At 41.3% G+C, this 22106-nt stretch overlaps 1 protein-coding gene across 6 annotated transcripts in view; it reads right to left on the minus strand.

Annotated features, from left to right (window-relative positions):
* Positions 1 to 22106, minus strand: part of Map2k5 (mitogen-activated protein kinase kinase 5) — a 225508-nt gene that overhangs the window by 163706 nt on the left and 39696 nt on the right. For all 6 annotated transcript variants that reach the window (XM_027414796.2, XM_027414793.2, XM_027414795.2 and 3 more), the window contains exons 7-8: positions 15962 to 16010; positions 9216 to 9280 (exon numbers count right to left, since the gene is read on the minus strand). In XM_027414796.2, the coding sequence (XP_027270597.1) occupies positions 9216 to 9280; positions 15962 to 16010 (114 nt within the window). The remainder of the gene's footprint in view (positions 1 to 9215; positions 9281 to 15961; positions 16011 to 22106) is intronic.

The following is a 22106-nucleotide window of genomic DNA, read 5'->3' on the forward strand; positions in this document are numbered from 1 at the left end:
GCCTTCAGAACATAGCAAACTGTACAACAGCAGCAACAGCCACTTCCATGGATTTCTTTTATTTTCTCTACAGTGGGTAAAAGCCAACTCCATCAAGTGTCAGTTCCTCCACAAGTATGTTCCTGATCTGTCCCTTATGCCCCTAGAGCCGGTGGCCCACACATGCAGATGCACAGTCTAACCTGAAGTCTTGTATCACCTTTGATTAACTTCTGTATCTCTCAGGACATGGGGCACTTGACACCACACATGCTCAGAACTTGCAGGTCAACAAATGAAGGAAGTACAAAGAGGTTCAACTGCCAGGCCCTCATTAGCTGTCCATATTTGTTCCTTTGAACTTATGTCTCTGTCAACTTAACATGGGGGGGGGGTGCGACCAACCTGTGGTGATATATTGCTTATGATCTAATAAAGCCACTGAAGATCAGAATGCAAAGCCAACCACATTAGTCAGCCATAGAAGCTGTGCAGTAGTGGCATACACCTTTAATCCCAGGACTACATGAGAGTGACTCAGTCTAAAAGAGAAACAGAGTTCACACCTTTAATTCAAGCACTAGAGAAGTATATAAGATAGGGACAAGGCATTCAGTATTGAGTCTTCTAGCAATTAGTCTCCAGACACGTTGAGGTCAGCTTCACCCCAGCCCTAGTAGAGGTAAGAGCTCTCTGGTAGCTTGGCTGCTTTGCTCCTCTGATCTTCACCTTAAACCCCAATATCTGTCTTTAGGTTTTTATTATTTGTGCTATGAAAACCCTCATAAATGAAAAGGGGGTATGATGCAGGAAGGCGTCACACTCAGATGGTGGCCTCTTGATGCAGCAGGAGAACTGACTTCAGTTGGAAGCAGCATCTCTCCCACCTCTGTTAACGGATGCATGTGAATGCTGCTTGAACCTGCGCACAAGCACTGTCGCTGGGGAGTTAAAATCTCTCCATAAACAAAGCATTTTATTAACATAAAATATTACAAAGAAGTCTTGCTATCTCAAAATTATTTTTCCTTGAAACAGAATGTGTTGAAACATTTAGATTCAGCAAATTCTTACTTGAAATATTACCATAATGTATTGATTTTTACCAGACTCAATTGACTGAAAAGTTGTTTGTATAGCAATATTGGCCAAACCAATATAGTAGAACAATTTTGTTACCCATAGTAATCAAGTGCATTTCTGAAGTATAATTATACTGTCATAAAAATAAAGCCAAGATACCCTTTTCCAAGCAATAAAACTATAGGGGCTATAAAACAGGAAGAAGAAAAGGCTAAATAAATGAGATTTTTAAAAATGAAATTTAGTGTCTTTCAAAAACACTACTGCCTCCTCTTCCTTCCCTTAAGCTACAGTTAGGGGGAAAAGATCAATACTTCAATCTTAATAAACTATTTCAATAATAGTTAATTCAAGTGGAAACACAGTCTGAAAGTCTCTGCTCAGCGACCTGTGACATCCTGTCATGTTGGTGAGATGCCAATAATCCATCATTGCCATAATGGATATGAGCACGTGTGGGGGAGCAAAGGTGGGAAAGGTGTAGAAGAGAAGCTTGGGCACAGGTTTGTTCTCCAGCTTCTGATCAATACAGTACATATTACTGCAGGAAACAAGTCCAGAATGGTGAGTGCTGAAGGGGAAGAGGGGGAAGCATACATAATTAATTTTATTTGACAAATACTCATTGATTTTCTGAAAACATTACTATCCCTGCTTGCCAAGTGATACCATAATGCAATCCAGCCATATGTAAGTATTTAATTTTACATTAGGATGATGTCTTGTTGCTTGTTTAAAATATGATCTTGGCTGCAAAGAAAATGCTCTTCATTTCATTGGAAATTTAAGGTCAAGATAAATCAAACAAGCACCCTGGCTCTCAGGTCAATATCAAAACCATTTAAAAACTACTTTTAATATACGAGATATATGTCAGGGGAAATATGAAGGAGCAGGGTCACTGCTTCCATTTGACACCTGCAGGTTGGCTGGTGAGAGAGGAAGCCAAAGCTTCTGGGCACTATGTGGTTCTAAATAAGTAATTTCAATAATAGTAAATTCGACTGGAATTAACTTCAATGTCTCACTCAGCAATGGCACACAGTCTGAGAAACCCACTTAGGCAATTTTTTCATTATATAGACATCAAAGAGTGTACATACAACCTACCCTCTAGGTCAGTGGTTCTCAACCTTCCTAATGCTGTGACCCTTTAATACAGTTCCCAACTGTTGGAACCTGGTATGCTGACCCTGCCCCCTGACAATGGGTGGGACAAGCATATTGGCACTCAGGCAGATACTTAGGCAGCTCAAAGAGGCCCTGTATTGTGTGGCCTTGTCATGGCTACATCAAGGGGCCTCGAAAGGACACAGTATGAATGTGCAAGCTTCCCCTTTTAAGCATGTACCTCCTCATTCTCTCTCTTTGCTTGCTCTCTCCCTTTGTGTCTCTCTCTCCACTCGCTCTCCCTTCGTTTCCCTCTCTCTTCTGTTTCCAGTGCCCTACCACTAATTATTCTCTCTTACTCTCATGCTCTCTTACCTTCCTCTTCCTCTTTGCCCTCTGCTCTTCACTCTTACCCTCTCTCTGTCTCTCCCTCTCCCACCCTGTAATAAACTTTACTTTTACTGTACTCTCCACGGTTCATGTTTCATCGCGCCAACCCCATCTCTAGGAGTATTTTTCTAATTTTTAAACTTTTATAGAATAACAACACCAACCAAAAAATTATTTCATTGCTACTTCATAACTGTAATTCTGCTACTGTAGTTAATTGTAATTTAAATATCTGATATGCAGGATATCTGATATGCAACCCTAAATGGATCATGAGCCACAGGTTGAGAATCGCTGTTCTAGGTGATTACATCACCGTGGACCATTCTTGTCTATATGGCCTGCTGCCAATCAAGACAGTATCACTCAGGATTCTCAAGACAGTGTCAATCTGCATTCTCACCATTAAGGCCAATTTTGCTATGTTTTAAAGAATCCTACAGTTTTGAAATATTTTGCCTGCTGAACAGCATTTAATTGGATGACTCATGTATTTTCCCACTTTATGTAAATGCCCATCAGAGATTCTACTTTTCAATTCATAAATCACATTACTATAGTGATCTATTAGAATCCCAGCTTCTAAGCATACATTTATTTTAGTTGGTTTTAAAGTCATATCACAGGGGCAGAGGTGCCTTGGGAACTGATATGATCTTTGCTACTCCCTCCAAGGACTTTTCCCACCTTGGTGCCTAATGAACATCACTTAAAATAAAGGAAACAACAGAAAACAACTCTTGAGAGTTACTCTCTTCTTATGGACTCTAGTTAAAAATCCTAAATAATGATATATTCAATCTTTAAAAAACCATGTGGATGGAATTATGCTACCTATCATGTCACTGAAAACTTTATCCAATATCCAGACAGGGCTCTTTACTGTACTTCAGGAAAGAATTAGACATGGAAAATTCACTACTAATTTCTAACATCTAGAGACTGAACTCATGATCAAAAAACATTAACAATCTAAGGCTCAAAGAATTTGCATTAGGGAACAGACAAAAGCTGGGCAACTGTTAGCTAAATAGCAGCCCCCTCTGGTGACTTGGGTGACCGTGAAATAGTGGGCAGCCCCCTGTGGTGACTTGGGTGATTGCTAGCTGATGTCTAGCACCTCTGGTGACTTGGGTGACCGTGAAATAGTGGGCAGCCCCCTGTGGTGACTTGGGTGACTGTTAGCTAATGGGCAGCACCTCTGGTGACTTGGGTGACTGTTAAATAGTGGGCAGTCCCCTCTGGTGACTTGGGTGACTGTTAGCTAATGGGCAGCACCTCTGGTGACTTGGGTGACTGTTAGCTGATGGGCAGCCCAATGTAATCTCAAGACTTAACCATCCTGCTCTTCTGAAGCCTGAGTGCAGCAGCTCTGATCAAAGCAGAGTCTGAGAGGTTGGCTTTGGAACCAAAGGATGTGTCCAGAATAACTGGGCCTGTTAATCACTCTGATTTCAGTGCCACAAACTACCCAAGGTGCTAAGTCATCAAAATCTTAATATCTCTAAGAGAACTACTCATTAAACAGATGCCCTTGGTCTGGAACCCCACATCTTCTGGGTGAGAGAAACAAGGAAGCCCACTGAAACCTGACTGAATGCCCTCAGTTCCTCTCATTCATACGTCAGTCAGCATGCACCCAGAATCCACTCAGTCCTTGACACTGTATCCAGTATGCCAGGGAATACAAAGGTACACAATAGATTCTGCCTTACCTTGAGAGACAACACTGCCTAGGGGAAAAGCACAGAGGGGTAAAAAATGAAAAGGAGAAATTGCCTAGGGTTCTGACTTGGCCAATGAATGACTAAACAAACAGGAGTCTGTAGGGGACAATGTAAGGCACACCTGTAGCAGTCCTCTTACTTTCCAGCAGCACAATGGGTTTATAACTGTGACATCCTGTGACAATCTAAAAACAAACTGTATCCAGTAAAAATACCAGATAAAATACTGTGAAGCTTTCAGAGAATCATGTTGTGATAACATGATATAATAACATTTTATAAGTGGGATGATTAGAAAATAAAAAAAATATAATATGCAGCATAGTGAAGATTTCTCCAAGTTGAGTACAAATATGATTCTGAGATTGTTTTTATAGATGTTCCTCAAAATGGGCTCCATGGCCACACAAGGGTAATGTGGGATAATGCTCTTGTTCACTGTAAAGATTTGTCACTTGTATTGGTTAAATAAAACACTGATTGGCCAGTAGTCCGGCAGGAAGTATAGGTAGAGCTACCAGACTAGGAGAATTCTGGGAAGAGGAAGGCAGAGAGTCAGTTGCCAGCCAGATGCAGAGGAAGCAAGATGATAATGCCTCATTAAGAAAAGGTACCAAGCTACATGGCTAAACACAGATAAGAATTATGGGTTAACTTAGGGTGTAAGAGCTAGATAGTAATAAGCCTGAGCAACAGGCCAAACAGCTTATAATTAATATAAGCCTCTGTGTATTTATTTGGGACTAAACAGCTATGGGACCAGGCAGGACAGAAACTTCCATCTACACAAGGGTAGCAAATGAGAATTTAAAGTTTCTACAGGTCAGTATTATCACTACCAGCAGCCACCATGGAAAAGTGCCAGCCACAGTGCTCGGCCTTCTCTGGATCTCTCATTTAAGTGTGCAGCAATCTGAAAAGATAGGTCCCATTATTATCTCCACTCTACTGATGGAAACATTGAGGCAGAAGACTATACACAAATTGTCTCATTCAAATGGCATTAGCAACAGGCATACAATTCAAACTCAGAGTTTTCATACTTAACTACAACATATACTGTCTCCTATATCCACTGCATTTTTTGAAGTTCATTGTGAATCAGGAAATAAATGTTTGTTTGTTTGTTTGTTTTTTAAAAAAAACAAACAATTATTTTTCAGAGATTTATAGGGCTTGGGGTAAGGGAGTGATAAAAATGGACCTCCCTAAACTTTCCCTCTTACTACACTTTGGCTATACTTCAAATCTCAATTTCCTTTATGACTCAAATTAGTAATATAAGAAATACCAACTAAAACCACCTGCTTAGGGGACTACCAAAACACAGAGAAGGGCCTACATAGAATCCACACTACACCAGCCCAATTGTCTGGAGCCAGTTTTACACAGCCAACTGAGGAAAATACCTAGATTGAAATGATGAAAATGTGTCAACTATTAAATACTATACACTGCAGTGACAGGAGATACCAGATCGCTTGGAATTGACAAGCTCCTAACAAGTGAAGTGAAAAGATTGAAATATTAGAGTTCTGATGCATACTTATTAGCTTTATTATGCTTCCTAAGAAAAAAATTAAATAGAACCATTAGGCAGTTTTGTTACCAATGAGTGGATTTTCCAATATTTTCTTCATCTAGTTTATGTAGCATAGCCTGTAATGTAATCATTTTATTTCTGAAAAAAAAAAAGCCCACAATTTTTATAGTAAACACTATAAAGGTAAACTTGGTGTAAGAGAAACCCAATCATAACACATCAAACAGTGTAGCTTAAAGGCTCCAGTAAACTGGACTCACTATTCTTGATGGCTACAGCATTGCTCTGTGGAGAACTAAAAGCCAGGGTTACAAGGACACTGCACACTGAATGGCAGCCATCAATCAACCACAGTGGCTTTGCATTTGGATATCTTCACATTGTTTCTCCTTAACAACTAGATAAGAAGCAACTGCAGTGACACACATCTGTATTCAAGAAGCTGAGATAAGAGGATTGCTTGGACCAAGGAATTCAAGACCAGACTGGGCAATGTGGCAAGAGCCAGTTTCAAAACAAAATATACAAGTAACAGAACTGCGTAGGCAATAGGATGGATGCATGGGAGCTTTTCCAGAGAAATGTACTAATTAAATACAGTACTCCATCACCATGACACTGCCGTTCACCTTCCCAAAGCAACTGCTACCCAAACAGTAACCCTGTAGGACTCACGTGAGTGTGGATGACAGCAGCTAGGTGAACCGTTGGGAGAAGCTGATCATGGCAATAACCTTCCAACAACTAAAAGAACTCATGATTCAGACATTTTCAAATGTCCCAGGGATATTTCAGTCCCAATGAAAGGATTTCTAGCCCAGCTTGGTACTACAAGTGTAAGGGGGTTAATAGGGACATTTACTGAGAGAATTCTGCAGGTGAGTTCTGCAGACAGAGGGCACTGATGGCAACTTCTGAGTGGGAACCTACTAAAGCCACTACACCACATACTAAAAATGCTTACAAAGCAAGGTGTGCTGGGGCAGGCTCTTAGTCCCAGTACTCAGGAGGATGAGGCAGGTGGATGTATGTGAGTTCCAGGCCATCCTGGTTCCAAGCCAGCCAGAGCTACACAATGAGACCACATCTCAAGAAAAAACAAACAAACAAACCCCAAATTTGCATAAAATGGTTATAATGATAAATTTTATATTTTAACCGGATTCAAAATATTTTTAAGGCCAGGAGGTGGTGGTGCACACCTTTAATCCCAGCACTCAGGAGGCAGAGGCAGAGGCAGGCAGATCTCTGTGAGTTTGAGACCAGCCTGATCTACAAGAGCTATTTCCAGGACAGCCTCCAAAGCCACAAAGAAACTCTGTCTCAAAAAATAAAAAAAAATTTAAAACAACAGCAGCATAATTTCATGTTGTAATCTTCCCTTGGGAAAATAGGCCAGTTATTTCTACTTCCCTGTACACTCCCCTTTTTTTTTATATTTGTATTACAATTTTACAGATGATTAAAATTTTAACATCTGCACTGGAGGTGCAGGTCAGTAACCCTGGGCCCTGGGTTCGCTTCCAGCATCATTGTGGCAGGACTTAATTTCAAATCAACAATTCATTTTATTAAATTGTCTGAAGGAAAACTAAGCTAAAAGATGAATGTACATTCTTTTCCTTTCTTTTGTTTTTTAATTTTTTGAGACATGGTCACACAACGTGGTTTATGCTGGTCATCAACTCACAATCAGCCCATGCTGAAATCAAACTCTTTTTTTTTTTTTTGCAGATTTTTTTTATTTTAATTAGAAACAAGATTGTTTTACATGACAATCCCAGTTCCCTTGTTCCTCCCGTCCTCCCCTACCACCACCACCCCCAACTAAAACCCTACCTTATCACATATCCTTTCTGCTCCCCCTGGCCTTCCATAGGGCGTCATCAGAGTTTATCATATCCTTTGGGATAGGCCTAGGCCCACCCCCCTGTGTCTTGGCTCAGGGAGTATCCCTCTATTTGGAATGGGCTCCCAAAGTCCACACCTATGCTAGGGATAAGTACTGAACTACTACAGGAGGTCCCATAGATTTGCGAGGTTTCCTCACTGAAACCTATGTTCCTGGGGTCTAGATCAGTCCCATGCTGGTATCCCAGCTATCAGTCTGGGGAGCAAGAGTTCTCAAACGTTCAGGTCATTATGTTGACCTCAAACTCTTAACAATCCTCCTGCCCCAGCATCCTGAGGACTGTGATTACTAAAGGTTTTTTGCTGTTGTTAGGGCCTCACTATGCATGTCTGGCTAGCCCGAAACTCAGAGAGATAGACTTGCCCTGCCTCCTGAATACTGGAATTGGAGATGTGCACAATGCCAAGTCCTGGTTGTACTTAGGGGGACTGAAGTCCCAGGAGAGGACTCTCACATCCTGGCTGTACCTGGGGAACCGAAGCCTGGGTGGATGACCATGATCAGATGACTTGAAGAATCTCTTAACTCCTTGTCCACTTCCATGCCAAGGCGGCATCAATACACAAAATACACAAGGATGTTCTGGGTTCACAAGGAACCAATCAAAATACAAATTAATCCTTTTATAACCCCAATTATTTTTAATATTACAATATCTATGGTAAAAACACAAGCACAATGCGGCATGGGGCTGGTGTATGTGCAAGAAAGCTCTGTTACCCTGAGGGCTTTCTTATGGAGGATGAATTTGCTAATTCCCAGTGGAATATTTTTCATACACCACTGCAGACTATTAAGTGCCACATATTACATTATGTAGTTTAAACTTTGCACTGCCGTGAGAAGGACTTCCCTGTCGAGAGAACTGTTTTTTTATGCTTAGCATTTTTTAATACGAAAATGAACACTCCTTTAGGGTAAGATCACTGCAACTGGAATTTGGGAGAGTCTTCTAACTTAACATATTCATCAATGTGTGCAGAAATGCTCTCAGGGGAGCAGGGTGAGGAGAGAGAGTGGGACACAACAGGAAGAAGGCTTTTTAATAACGGTGTCAACACAGGGCAGAGCAATAGTATTTATAAGGTTTGGTTTCCACTGGGCATAACTGTAAACAGGCAAGGGACCAGCACAAGGTGAGAACAAGTTTCAAAAATAATAATAATAAGGAATGGTGTTAAAGAGCAAAGTAAAACATGTGCTAAACTTCAGGCTAGTAAAAAGGCGCAGTTGCTAATGGTGGACTAGTAACCACTTACCCAGGAGAGATGCACACTCAGAAATATTAAAAAGGCAATATAAATGCATTTTCAGGCAATTCCCGAGAAAATAGAAGTTGCCTTGAACATTCTGGTGTCAAATGTGGAATAAAATCCAAGCAGTGGTGGACATGGAAAACCTTTGCCATGAGGTATCTGGCTCTCAGTACTTGGCAAAGTGGACATAAAGTTTAAACAGAATGACTACTCACTTGTAGACTGTGCCTCCGTTGCCATGACCAAGGGTGTCTCGATACCGTATGTCTTGTTCATTCATCTCCACAGGAAAGAAAGAAAAACAAAAAGGGTGTCATGCTGCGGATGGAAATGTCAAGGAAAGCAACTCTGGGCCATAAACAACAAGCAGGCTGGGTCATTCCAAGTTCAGCTGCAAGAACGAGAGGATCAATACAACATTTGCTGTCCAATTTATAAAAGACGATACCAAGGGACAAAGTGATGGAAAGTTTAATGACAATTTGTTTGCCTGGGTCATTTCATTAAAGTTTGATAAAAGGTGTCAAAATGGAATGATATAACATAGCTCAGAAGGGTCAGGTCAGAGATACTGATAGGAAAATGCTCTCCAGCATGGCACAGAACTAATGCCAAGCAGCAACACACAGAGGACCAAAGCCAAGCTTGGTATGAGCTCACATACAAACGCACATACACACACACACACACACACACACACACACACACACACACACCACACACAGCCAGTAATTTATGCATGCTGTGTAAATAAACCAGCCCCTGAAAACTCCTTGGGTGACCCTATAATTAACACTGAGCACACTGAATAATGTTTATCATTTTCCTCTAGTGGAAAGAGCTTTTCTTTGCAAATGGTAAGTTAGTACACAGAAATAGCTCAGTAGAAATCGTATTATGCTGATTGGTAAATGCCAAATCACATGCCAACATCATAATGCCTACAGGGAACACATAGCATGTATGTGACATCAACTAATGCCACTCCTATAACTTAATGTACAAGACAGCATGCGTGTTTTCTAAGGCTCTACAAAACTTACACCAAAAACACCACTCTTGTTTGTAATCATGAATGGCAGGTAAATTATGTTGGCACCCACAAAGTAATGTTTTCAAGTCTGTAAGGGACTCCCTAAATAACCATTTATCAAATGACTTTAAGGCCAGTCAGACTCCATTGATATACTCAATAATTCTTTAGGCACTACTATGGCTGCATAAAAATTAACTGCCAACTTTATTCACAAAGTAGATTTAATAAAGGTATTGTTTTCCATATAGCCAAAGCTTGGGAAACTAAGCCCTAGAAAAAAAATCAATTTCCAGGGAATTGCATTGCTTTGCATTGGGCAGAAAATGGATGGAGTTCTTAATTCAATATCACTTGGAAAATAATAGTTTGCTTTTGGACCATTATTATAGTAAAGCTTTAAATATTTGCTCTGCTCTAAACTCCCACCTACTAAATACAGCAAGGGCTTCATTTATCAAGGGAAATAGTTTTCTTCTATACATTTCTGCGGTTGAAGCTTCAGAGGACTGTGATAATTAAGTGTGTGGTGCAAGTAAAAGCGACAGCTTCCTTGCCAAGCTATTTTGCCAATTCCTAAAAGAATATCGACAGACTCATGTGTGAGGGTCAATTCAGCACCAGATTTAATTGTTGTACAACCTGATTGATGCAATTTACAATCAGCTAATTGCTATATTTAAGGTCAGTGGAAAAACACTGGCAGACAAGTCAGAAAAATTGCCAACTGCTTCTTCATTCGAGGAAAATTCTGTTCTCCATGACCTTTAAACTATTAATGTAATAAAATGATATTTTACCCTGTAGAAAAGATGTGGCATGAAGAAAAGAAAGCCACATTACTCTGGACTTAAATGACACCTTTCCCAACAGCATTGAGAACAGCAGCCCAGGAAGTGACCTGAGATGCTAAGCGAGCAGGACTGCCACTTGCTTCACTTTGATTGATGAAGGGTTCATAAACAGCAGTGTCTACTGGCAGGTATGAACAGCTACCAAGCCAATTCCCTGAGAGCATTTCTCTAGTAATCTAAACATGCCTCCAACAAACTAATTTGCACCATTAACTTGCCTAACAAGATACATTCTCACTGTGGCTCCAAGTAAATTTCTAGGAGAGAGAAATGTCACTTAGTCAAGTGCACAAACTCTGAATTGGTAGCAATAAGGTCAAAGGGCAGTTGAAATGTTGGCATACAACACAGAGGGTCTGGGTCCTGGGAGGGCTAACATCTGTGAGCAAATCCTTCCCACTGACCATTTACACCCACAATCCCAACAATACTCACAAAAGAGGAGTGGCCAGTATTCCCACATGTCAACTTCATTAGGAATGATAGGTTTACATCATCAGAGGAGGGGCTTAGAGCCTCACGAAGGAGGTTGGTGAGGAGGCAAAGCCTGTTGTTGCATGTGTACATGAGTGAGTACTAAAAATTAAGGTGAAATTATGGAATCCCCCAAATAATGAAGAAGATTATGCAAGATCATAAACATAGAAGTCGTTCTGAATTGTAGGTTCTAAAAGCATATTACTTTAAAAATCTACATCCATAAGAAATGATCGAAAGAGGTCTCTATGCTGTTACAAGGTCTCTATGCAAGGCCTTTGCCTGGCCAATGAACTGATAGTATTTTTTTATAATATTAAGAAATATCAATAACCAGAGAGATGGTTCAATGGCCAAAAACTCTTGCTGCTCTTGCAGAGAACATGGGTTCTGTTCCCAGAACTCACTGGGAGGCCCACATCTGCTTATAACTTCAGTAGCAGAAGAATCTGATGCTTTCCTAGCCACTGTGGGTACTGCATTAAAATGGTGTACATACAGACAAGCAGTCAGGCATACACACACATAAAAAATAAACAATCCTAGCACCAGTTAGGCAGAGGCAGGAGGATCACTGTGAGTTTGAGGCCAGCCTGGTCTACAAAGTGAGTTAGAGACTATCCAGAGCTATATAGTGAGACCCTGTCTCAATAAATAAATAATTTAATACATATCTCTATCAGATTACTTTTCTGTTTGCTTTTGAGTATTCCATGTTTTCATAGCATATGAATATTTTTCATATTTTTAAAAGTATGGGTTCCATTTGCTTGTTTTATGAAACAGGGACTTGAAGTCCCAGGATCAAGTAATTTTTTTTCTGGTCTCAGTCTCCTGAGTTTGGGACTATAGGTCCATGGCTATAGTATCGTATCATATCTTATCATATTATATCATCCCATATCATATTGTAAAAACAAAAGCTTATTAAAACAGAGTTTATGAACTAAATTTAAAGGAACTGAGGAATGAATATATGATATAAAACTATAAAAAATTTCACATGTTTGCCATTTATAATTAGATACACACATTAAATCAACCTTTCAATATGAAGTATAGGAGTTGTATTTACTAAGAAATGGGGATGGGATTTATAAATCTATAGAGTAATTCATGTGACTACCATAGTGAGGCCCTCATATCACACAAACCACAGTTTTATAGCAGGAAAGCAGTGGAGACAGCAGCCACAGAGGTCAGGATCTGTCTGGGCAAGAAGAGGGGCCCTGCAGGTCCACTTCACACTGACTCATTTCTGCTCCAGTCATTGCAAGGAGCTGAGATGGCATCATTTAGACCTGAAGAGTTTTGCGTGCTGGTGCTGACTGGGTTTTTTTAAAGGTAGTTTTTTGTTTTTGTTTTTTTTGGGTTTTTTTTTTTTTTTTTTTTTTTTAAACAGCGGGTTCCTACCCTCCCCAGGATAGAGAATTTTTATAAAGGTATCTGAAGTTCTGGAAGCAAAAAGAAATAAAAAAATAAAAAAAGTGTGATTTCCTGGAGTGTCAACCTGGACTTATGATAACAGTAAATACAGTCAATCCCGCTACAAAATCAAAAAACAAAAGAGAAACCACTTTAGATATACAGAGGTAAAAGTCATAGGTCCATGGAGTGACAACTATTTTTTTTTTTTAATCCCATGAATTGACCGTCTGGACTCTTTCCAGTCATTTTCAAACTCAGGGCCAACATTAGATACACAAAGCCATGCTGGACTAAAATGGGGGAAAACACACTCCAAAAATACCTTGGCAAGTCTGATTCATAGTTCTCAATAAAAGAGGCCCAAAATATCTTTTGATTTATTTATTAAGCTGGAAACTGGAATCCTCCACCATAAAGTGACAACAGGAAAAGAACAGCTCCATTCCAAAGACTAAAGGTAAACTTGTAAAGTGGTTCTTGATTTAACATATTAATGAAATTAATGGGGACAATCAAATGGAATTCAATTATGGATAAGCAAAGAATATGTTCTTTGTTTATTGTTTGTGTTGAAAAGAATAAGTACATCACTTATAAATCATTAAAATAAAAATGCTCAATTAATCCTATTTTATATGTAAAGGCCTGACAGAACCCAGTCCTAGCACAAGACCTTTGCTTCACAAATCGAAGCAATAATGGTTTCAGAAGGCGTCACACTCTATGAGCAGACAATTGGGGAGATTTAGTAAATCCCACTTTATAGAGCAGAGACTAATCGGAAAACACAAGCCAGTCAAATGTTTCTTATGAACTGTTGACACTCTATCAATGCTGAATCAATTGGTGGCATTTACTCTGAGTGACAGAAAAGAAATAAATATTTATATCACATAACCTATATCAATGAACCTAGGCAGAAAGCTATTTCTAACCTGTCAATATTTGATTATCTTGAAGAATCATGTCCCTTTCTGTTAATGATTAATATGAATTCCTTATGAAATCTAAGTGGAGGCTAGTGGAAAGGCAAATCATTATTAATGCTTGAGAGCTTAAACCACTAAAATAAAACTACACTCAAGTGTTCAAGTATCGTTAAATGTGACTTACATCTTCCATATCAAATAGTGTCAGTGTTCAGCCTTGAGATTTACCGATGCCACGCCATCTGTATTCTTCACCACAGTGAAATCTCACCCTCAGTTAGTTATTCCCCGGCACCAACAGAGGAATTAGTACAAGTAGGTGTTTTGAAAGCATACAGAAGAACAGTACTCTTGTCTCATTTTTTATTTATTTTTGAGCAAAAGTAAGCATATCTTTAAAAATAAAAAGAAAGAAACTACCACACTGTTTGTGGGGTTAGCATATTCTCTAGAAAGCAATAAACAATATTTAAGTGTCAAAAACCATTGCCGAGCCAATCTCCCACTGCAGAGACCCTCATAACTGACCCTACTATGATAATTGTGGGGTTGTTTTTTTTTTTTTTTGTCAAAACATTAGAGGCATCTCAGAATGCTGGTGTGTGTGTATGTGCATGTGTGTGTGTGTGTATGTATGTGCATGTATGGGCAGTGAAAATGAAGTGGTTTTCATTTTGGAAAGAAGATTGTATGACAGACTATATCTTCCATTGCTTAGGTTGAATAAATGTAGTTAAAACTTCTTAATTTATGTCTATTTTGAAATATATTTTCCAGCTGAAGAACACGAGTGACTTGTACATAAATTATAATTAGTAATGAAAATGCAAGCATGCTGAAGATATATAAATGGCCTGGGTGCAGTACTCTGGCTTTTGCTCATGCTGGTTCTGCACACATAACAGGCACAAGGCATCAGGTGCAGACCTTTGTCTAAACTAATAAAAGGCAAAAGGAGTAAGTAAATGCTCTCCAACATTTGGAGGCTGAGGGGATAACACTGGCTTAGGATGTGCGAGGAGCCAGGTTTGACCCGCTAGCACAGTCTAGCTCAGAATGTGAGACTACCAGGATGAGACACACATACATCACCAGGCCAGATTCTCTTCCACTGATTGCGGAGCATCTGATGACTACAGTTCATGCACACTGGCTGAGAAGCTGTGAGAACCAGATCAACTTAATTTTTTTGCAACTGTTCCAAAGATTGTGTGCCAGACTTCCACAAATACATCTACACATGACATGCACACAATGTTACAGGTGTTATTAAAGGACAAGTGTGAGGATCCGGCTTTGTCCTCTTGACATGCTCCACTACAAGTCCTTGATTCATGAAATGCCAGCAAGGCTTGGAGAGGTCGGTGTGTGGAGGCACTGAATAAGCATCGGAGATAATTAAGATCTCAGCCTTCGAAACATGGACGGAAGTGAACAGCAGTTAAGAAAATCAATAAGAGTCTTTTATTTGCAGTGACACAGATGTCTCAGTCAATAGAGCCTAATAGGCAGGCTTGATCGCAATGGACAGGCGCTGCCTGCAAGGCTATCAAAGGGTTTTCGCTGTAACAAACATTAAAACGCATTTATGTTGCTACTGAGGAATTGCAGCCCCTGTAGGTAGCTTCATTTACCATTGAATGTTTAGAAATGCTATACTTTTTCAGAAGTATCCATTTACTTGAATCAAAATTAGTGAAAAATAAGTGGCCTGTGGGCCTGTTTGTCCTTCCTGGCTGGGTTAGGTCATTCAGTTTCCGATGGCTCATCGACAAGGCAAACCAAGGTTCCCTGAAGCCCAGGGCCTCATGTGCCACAGTCTGCCTAGACTGCCTTCTGTCCCCACACAAGCCAATGCTGGTCTCTGGACAAAAGAGGAGCTAAGGCTGGAAAGTAACAGTCGTCCCCTTTTGTCCCCAAAGATAATGAAAGAAACAGTCACTTTGGAACACAGGGCCCTGTCAACAACTGGCGGGTTGATGACTTGTTCAGAACTGATTAACTTTTTTAAACTGAGATGGCAGTGGGGTGTGTGCACAGTGCCTCAATCTGCTGGGAGTGAAACCCATTAGCTCAGGTTGAAAACGTGCTGCTGATTGTTCTGCCAATCAAATTAAGCCGTGGCATTCATTTATGACAAGAAGAAATGTGCAGACTCTTCATCACATAATACCTACAATGGCTACACTCTGGACAGCAACAGAGTACTAGTCCGAAGTTCAGGATGCAATAATACTTACCTGGCCATTGGCCAGTATCTTTCTCAGTTCAGCTGAGGACTTCTTCAAGCTGCAAAGAAAAGATACTGTCAGCGGCAAAGTCATCAACAACTCTCAACACAACTGCAAACTCCAGACCAGCGGCTGAGGATGTGGCCTGGGCAGCACACAACCTGCCTCACATGCACCAGGCCCTGGGGTTGATCCTCAAAACCAGGTAAACAGAGTGTGCTGGCAAACACCTGTAACCCCAAGAAGCAAGAGGAGCAGCAGTTCAAGGTCATCCTCAGCTACGTGAGGAGTTTGAGGCCAGCCTAGGCTATATAAGAACTTGTCTAACAATTGATGATGATGATGATAAAATAATGTGGACTAAAATATGTCTTTGTTTGAGGTATACTATGCTCCTTTTCCCTGTACATGGTTTTTGTTGCTGTTTTTAAGTAACTGGTAGAATGCCACAGACATGGAGTACTGAAGCCCCATGAGTCTAGGAAGTGGACTGTGTAGTGGGACGAAAGCCCCTCCATGATGATTTGTGGGCTTCACACCTGATACACAGAACACTGAACATGTGCACTCTGGACATGTGCACTCTGGGAATATTCTCCGGCATCAAAGATGACAGAACTCCAAACTATAGATGGATTACTCTCTATTCTCTCACTATAGATAAGAGTTATTACTCACTGGGCTTCCTAGAAACAAACACTGTTAGCAACTATGGGATCCGGGACCCATTACCTCTCCTCTTTCTATAAAACAGGCAGCATATCTGCATTACAAGTAGCCAGACGGAAGAAACGACACCAAACAGCACTGTCTTCTACACCACATTGCTGCCTTCACTTTCCTTTGCTTTCCTAGGAAACTCAGCTTCCTTGATTATTTAGTGATTATTACAATGTCCTCTGAACATATCTGGTGATTTGCTACTTAGTAAGTGCATCCCACAGACCCTGACCTCAGTACTATCTTTGAACACTGGGGCCTGGTGTCTGTTTATGCTTGTTGGGGGCATGCTCTGCTCAGAGACTGTAGGGTATTCACCGCCTTCATTTTGCCTTTCTCTGCTTCGATCACCAGGAAGTGACCTGCTTCTTTCACCACATGGTCCCACTATGAAATGCTGCCCTATTATCAGGCAGAAATCAGTGGGAATTAACCACAGACTGAAACTGTCTACACTGAACCAAAATAAACCTTTCTTCTTCATCAGCTGATGACATCAGGCATTTGTTATAGGAGCAGAAGATAACACATCATGTAAACATTTCTGCAGATAAATTTAGGCTTAAGAAAGAGGGATGGCTGTATGAAGCTCTGAGGTTCTCAAGTTTTTAACAGGTTAAAACTCTACATAGCCACCCCACTAAGTAGCAAGGGATATAAAATGGCACCTTCCAAGCTAGAAAGATGCCTCAATGGTTAAGAGCACTGGCTGTTCTTTCAAGGGACCCAGGTTTGGTTCCTAGCACCCACCACAGTGGGTCACAAGTGTCTGAAACTTCAGTTCTGGGTGATCCAACACCCTCTTCTGACCTCTGCAGGCACCGCATGAACATGATATGATGCACAGACCACACACACGGGTAAAACACTTGCACACAAACAAAAATCAAATCAATTAAAGAAAAATAGCACCTCCACAACTATTATTCTTTTTAGAATGTAGAGCTGACCAGCTCTTTCCCCAACTGCTCCGCTAGACAAACTCTCCCTCCTGGTTTTTCCCAGTGTGGATCTTTCTTCTCCTACATTCTCACCTGAGATTGCTACCTGAGGACACAGACCTCAATTCATTCTCTTATGCTCCATTCCCTCCTTGCCCCTGAACAGTCAGATGCTAAATGTTCAAAAAATGGTGGTCACTGTTACTCTGTGACAGGTGTAGTGGTAACATGGAAAGGAATAAAGATCTAAATATAGCAGGAAGCAAACAGGATCAGAACCACAGTGGCATCCATCCTACCTGATATCTTTTATACATAAAGCTGGAGACTAGCTCAGACCTCAAGCTGGGCCTTCAACTGATAATCATTCTCTCCAAACACTCCTGAAAATTCTGCTTTGGTCCAACACAGACGACTGGACCTCAGTTCTTACTTTTTAAAAACTGTCTAAGATATGACTTCACCTAAGGATTCAAGACTAATAATGTCCTTCAGAGTCCAATCAGCCTAGGAGAATAGTCAAGAATTTTGTAGACTGGAACAAAAGCTATAGTACATACCAAAAGGTGAGCAGCTGCCTTAAAACCAGTCTAATGACCAACATGGTCATGGCAGTTCCATTTTCAGGATGCTGAGCAATGCCAGGCCCTGCCACAGGGAGCCCTCCGGAACTATACTTCCTTATGTATAGTTATTATCCCTAACTTACAGAAAAAAAGATTTTGTCCAAATTCAGATTATCACTTACAGGGATACACACTTGTCTGAAAGATATTTCAATCTTTGTATTCCCATAAATTACTCTCAATTTGATAATTCTGGTTATTGTAAAGACATAAACAACCAAACTAAGGCTCCTCTGTGTTCTCTCCACAGATAGTGCATTATGTCATAAACTTAAATAATAATACTTTGATTCATAGCATTTAGAAAATGCCTTTCATCCAAGAAACAAGATATGATTTCTTAACATAGTTTCATCAATCTTATCCTAGCAGTGGATGGGCCAAGAGCTTAATCATCCTAATTTTACAGAAGGAGGAGGCCATGCTGTTTAGAAAGGCCTTGGTGGAGGGACCTAAATTCAGTAATTATGACCTAGGAAGGCCATATGGGTTGATAAACTCAGTCTAACAAAAGGACATTCACCTCTGCCAAAGAACAACTTACATTTTGAAAGTAACAGAGGGAACACTGATTCCATTTACATGACAATGTCTAGATGTGTTGATCTAGTTTTAAAAAGGGTGGGAAGTGTAGCACTCGGGTAGAGTAGATGTTTAAGATGTGCAAGGTCTTAGGTTCAAGTCTTAGCATGAAAAACACAAAACTTTCATTCAGTAAATTTGCTTTGGACTCTGATTATTCAACATTTCATTTCTGTTCGTAAGAACTTGAGTTACCAAAATCCCTTCTAAAATGTTTTAAAATTTAAGCACACATAATTGTAACCTGGCTATACCCGAGGAAAGACACTGAGATAACCAAATTATAAAAGAATAAAGACAGGGCTAAGGGCAGGAGAGATGGCTCAGGGATTAAAGAGCATTGGTGGCTCTTGCCTAGAACCTGGGTTCCATTCCCAGAACCCACAAAGAGGCCCATAACCACCTGTAACTCCAGTTCCAGGGTGTCTGACACGCTCTTCTGGGCTCCATAGGCATTGTATGCACATGGTGCATATACATACATGTAGGCACAATTCCCAAACAGTTTTTATTAAGCTAGAGTTGGACATGGTTGCTCTTATCTATAATCCTAGCACTTAGAAAACTGAGGAAGGAAGACTGTTGTGATTTCAAGGTCAACATGGGCTGCATGCTGAGTTCTGGGCATGTCTGGTTTATAGTGTGAGATGCTGTCTCAAAAACTAAAAAAGAAATACCAAAGAGAAACTAAAGGGAATAGAAACGATGTCATAAAAACAGAGTAAGTTGGGGAGAACTCAATCTGAGAGAGAAGTGAAAGTGGACATAAGCATGCACAGCCACCCACTTACTCATCCCAGCAAGCACTCAGGTGCCACCCCCTCAGACCAGGGCTTGCAGCGGGTACACTGTAGTCACCACCCTCCCAAAGCACCAAAGCTACTGGAGACCAAGATGATCGTGCTCAATGTGCTCATTGCTATAGTCAAAAGAAGCAGGAGTGGGAGCGGGGCACAGGCGTCCACACATAGGGCACCTGCTATCACTTGTCAGGTGGGTGGTGACAGGGGTCCACAGGGCACCTGCTATAGCCTGGTGGGGGGCAGGGCACAGGGGTCCACACAGGACACCTGTGGGTGGGTGGTAATCAAGCAAGAACAGCCATCCAAGATAGTTTGGTTCCCAAAGACAGTCAAGGTTAGCCAGACAGAAGGAGGAGGTGAGGAAGAAATGAATGAGACATCAACAGACAGATGCACAGGCTCACTAGTGAGAGGTAACATGTGCTCACCAGCAAGGCTGAAATGCATAGAGCACCTGTATGCAAACAATAACCAAGACCTGTGGCAGTCTCACTTCATAGGAAACGATGCCTCAGAATTGTGCCTTAGGGTTCCAGTCTGGAGTTGGTTTATTCCTGAAGGGTTCATGTGTAAGAAACGTGATCCTTGGTGTGTCAATATTGAGGGTGTGGACCTTGAAAAGATTCTAGCGGGAGATGCTTATGTCAGTTGGAGGTGTAACCTCAAAAGGGATTGCAGAACCCAGTTCTCACTCTCTCTGGTTCCCTGTATCAGTCACTCTGAATGAGAGACAGTCACAAGGAGTTGTCACCAAGGCCTGTCCTAGGCCATTGGGCTTTCAATGACCCAAACTGTGAGTTAAGTAAACTTTTTATCTTAACAAATGGACTATCTCGGGTATTCCATTATAGTAAAGAAGAGCTGACTAATACAAGTAGCAAGGCTGTCTCAGCTAAGGTAGAAGAGACTGACAGGGGACTGTGGAGTTTCCTCATAGCATCTGTGCAGCCCACAGGGATACTGTAAGTGGGCAGGTGCAGAGCTCCTAGGAAGATGCAGGCTGCTGGAAGGATGTGCTGTGGGAGAGCTCACATGAAAGAGGGAACAACTATATTCTGCGGGGTAAAACTCCATCTTTACAAGTAGGGGCTAGGGGTGCCAAATGCCAGCCCAGAAAGAAAAAGGTCCTTTAAGATGCACCTGAATGAAAACAGAGGTGCGGCCTTGGCCCAGGAAGTGCATCCCTAGCCCAGACATTGGGAAGAGCCTCCATTTGACAAAGAACAGGAGTCAAACATCAAAGGAGAGCAGGGTAAGGCTGGAGCTTTCCCTCCTCCTGCTTCCCACAGGCAAGGAATTTACAAACACTGGACTGGCTTGCCCTCTGCTACCATAGGCCTCTCTGGCTCTCTAAGCCAGGAAAGGAAAGGTAAGGCTCGCTGGACCTTCTAGACCCCCCCATGACCTGACTCCTGTCTGCATCCTTGCCTCCTACCACTTTGTTGCTCTCCCCCAACCTCCCACACCCTGCCCTAACCAGGTGCCTCTCCTCATGCTCCAGCCAATCAGCCCAAGAACAAACGGGGCCTTGTCGTAGGCACATCCCTCTAGCTGAAATGTCTTTATTGGGATATAACTTGGTCCTCCTTGTGCATCAGGTCTAGGTGGAACATCACTTTCCTCAAGAAGCTACCTCTGAGCACTCAGTTTAAAAAGAAACATATTCCTGTCTAGTGTTTCTCTCTGCATGCATTTGCTTCCTTCAAAACACTATTGCCACATCACATTCCTAGGACAGCAACTAATGAATAAGAGGCACTCAATAAATACCTGCTGATTAGTTATCAACCTGGGGCACAGAACATGGCCAATGTAGGGTAACATATTAAAAACACCCGTAGGACTGTTTCAATTAACATTCTTCCCATGGTAGGAATCACTATCCTTACTCTCTAGGAGGCTGCCATATCCCCACATGAAGATGCCCGGATGAAGCCATGAGATAATCAGATGGTGAAGTTTCATCCGATCCAAGAGTCTTACAATACTTCATGAAGAGATATGACAGTTTTTACCCCAAGCTAATCCTCACTTGTGGCTACAATGACTGTGGAAAACTAGAAGTAACACTGCTTCTGCGATCTGAAATCTTTTCAAATCAATCTGGCTTTTAATGACGTAATGAAAGTATAATCAAAACCACCAGGGGGAAAACCTTGTCCTTCCATAGACTCACGTGCCATTCCTGTGTGCATATCATCTTTTCTAGCATCAGTGGTACCGGTGAAATGTCCTATCTTCCTGGAGCTCTGTGAATAAGCAGTCCTCTACCCACACTCCTCCACTCTGCAGGACCATGACTCACATGTCCAGGAAATATGGAGAGAGGAAAGGCAAAGCAGTGTCCGGCAGAGCCAAGCTCTCTGAGGAGAAGCAAACATCTGTCCCACAAGACCAGGCAGATGACACACTGGTGACTAGCTAGCTAACTGCACTCTGTTAAAGGAGACACCCTTCTAGAGACCTGTGTTCCCAGCTGGAA

The sequence above is a fragment of the Cricetulus griseus genome, chromosome 4 (genome assembly GCF_003668045.3).
Source record: "Cricetulus griseus strain 17A/GY chromosome 4, alternate assembly CriGri-PICRH-1.0, whole genome shotgun sequence".
NCBI lineage: Eukaryota > Metazoa > Chordata > Mammalia > Rodentia > Cricetidae > Cricetulus > Cricetulus griseus.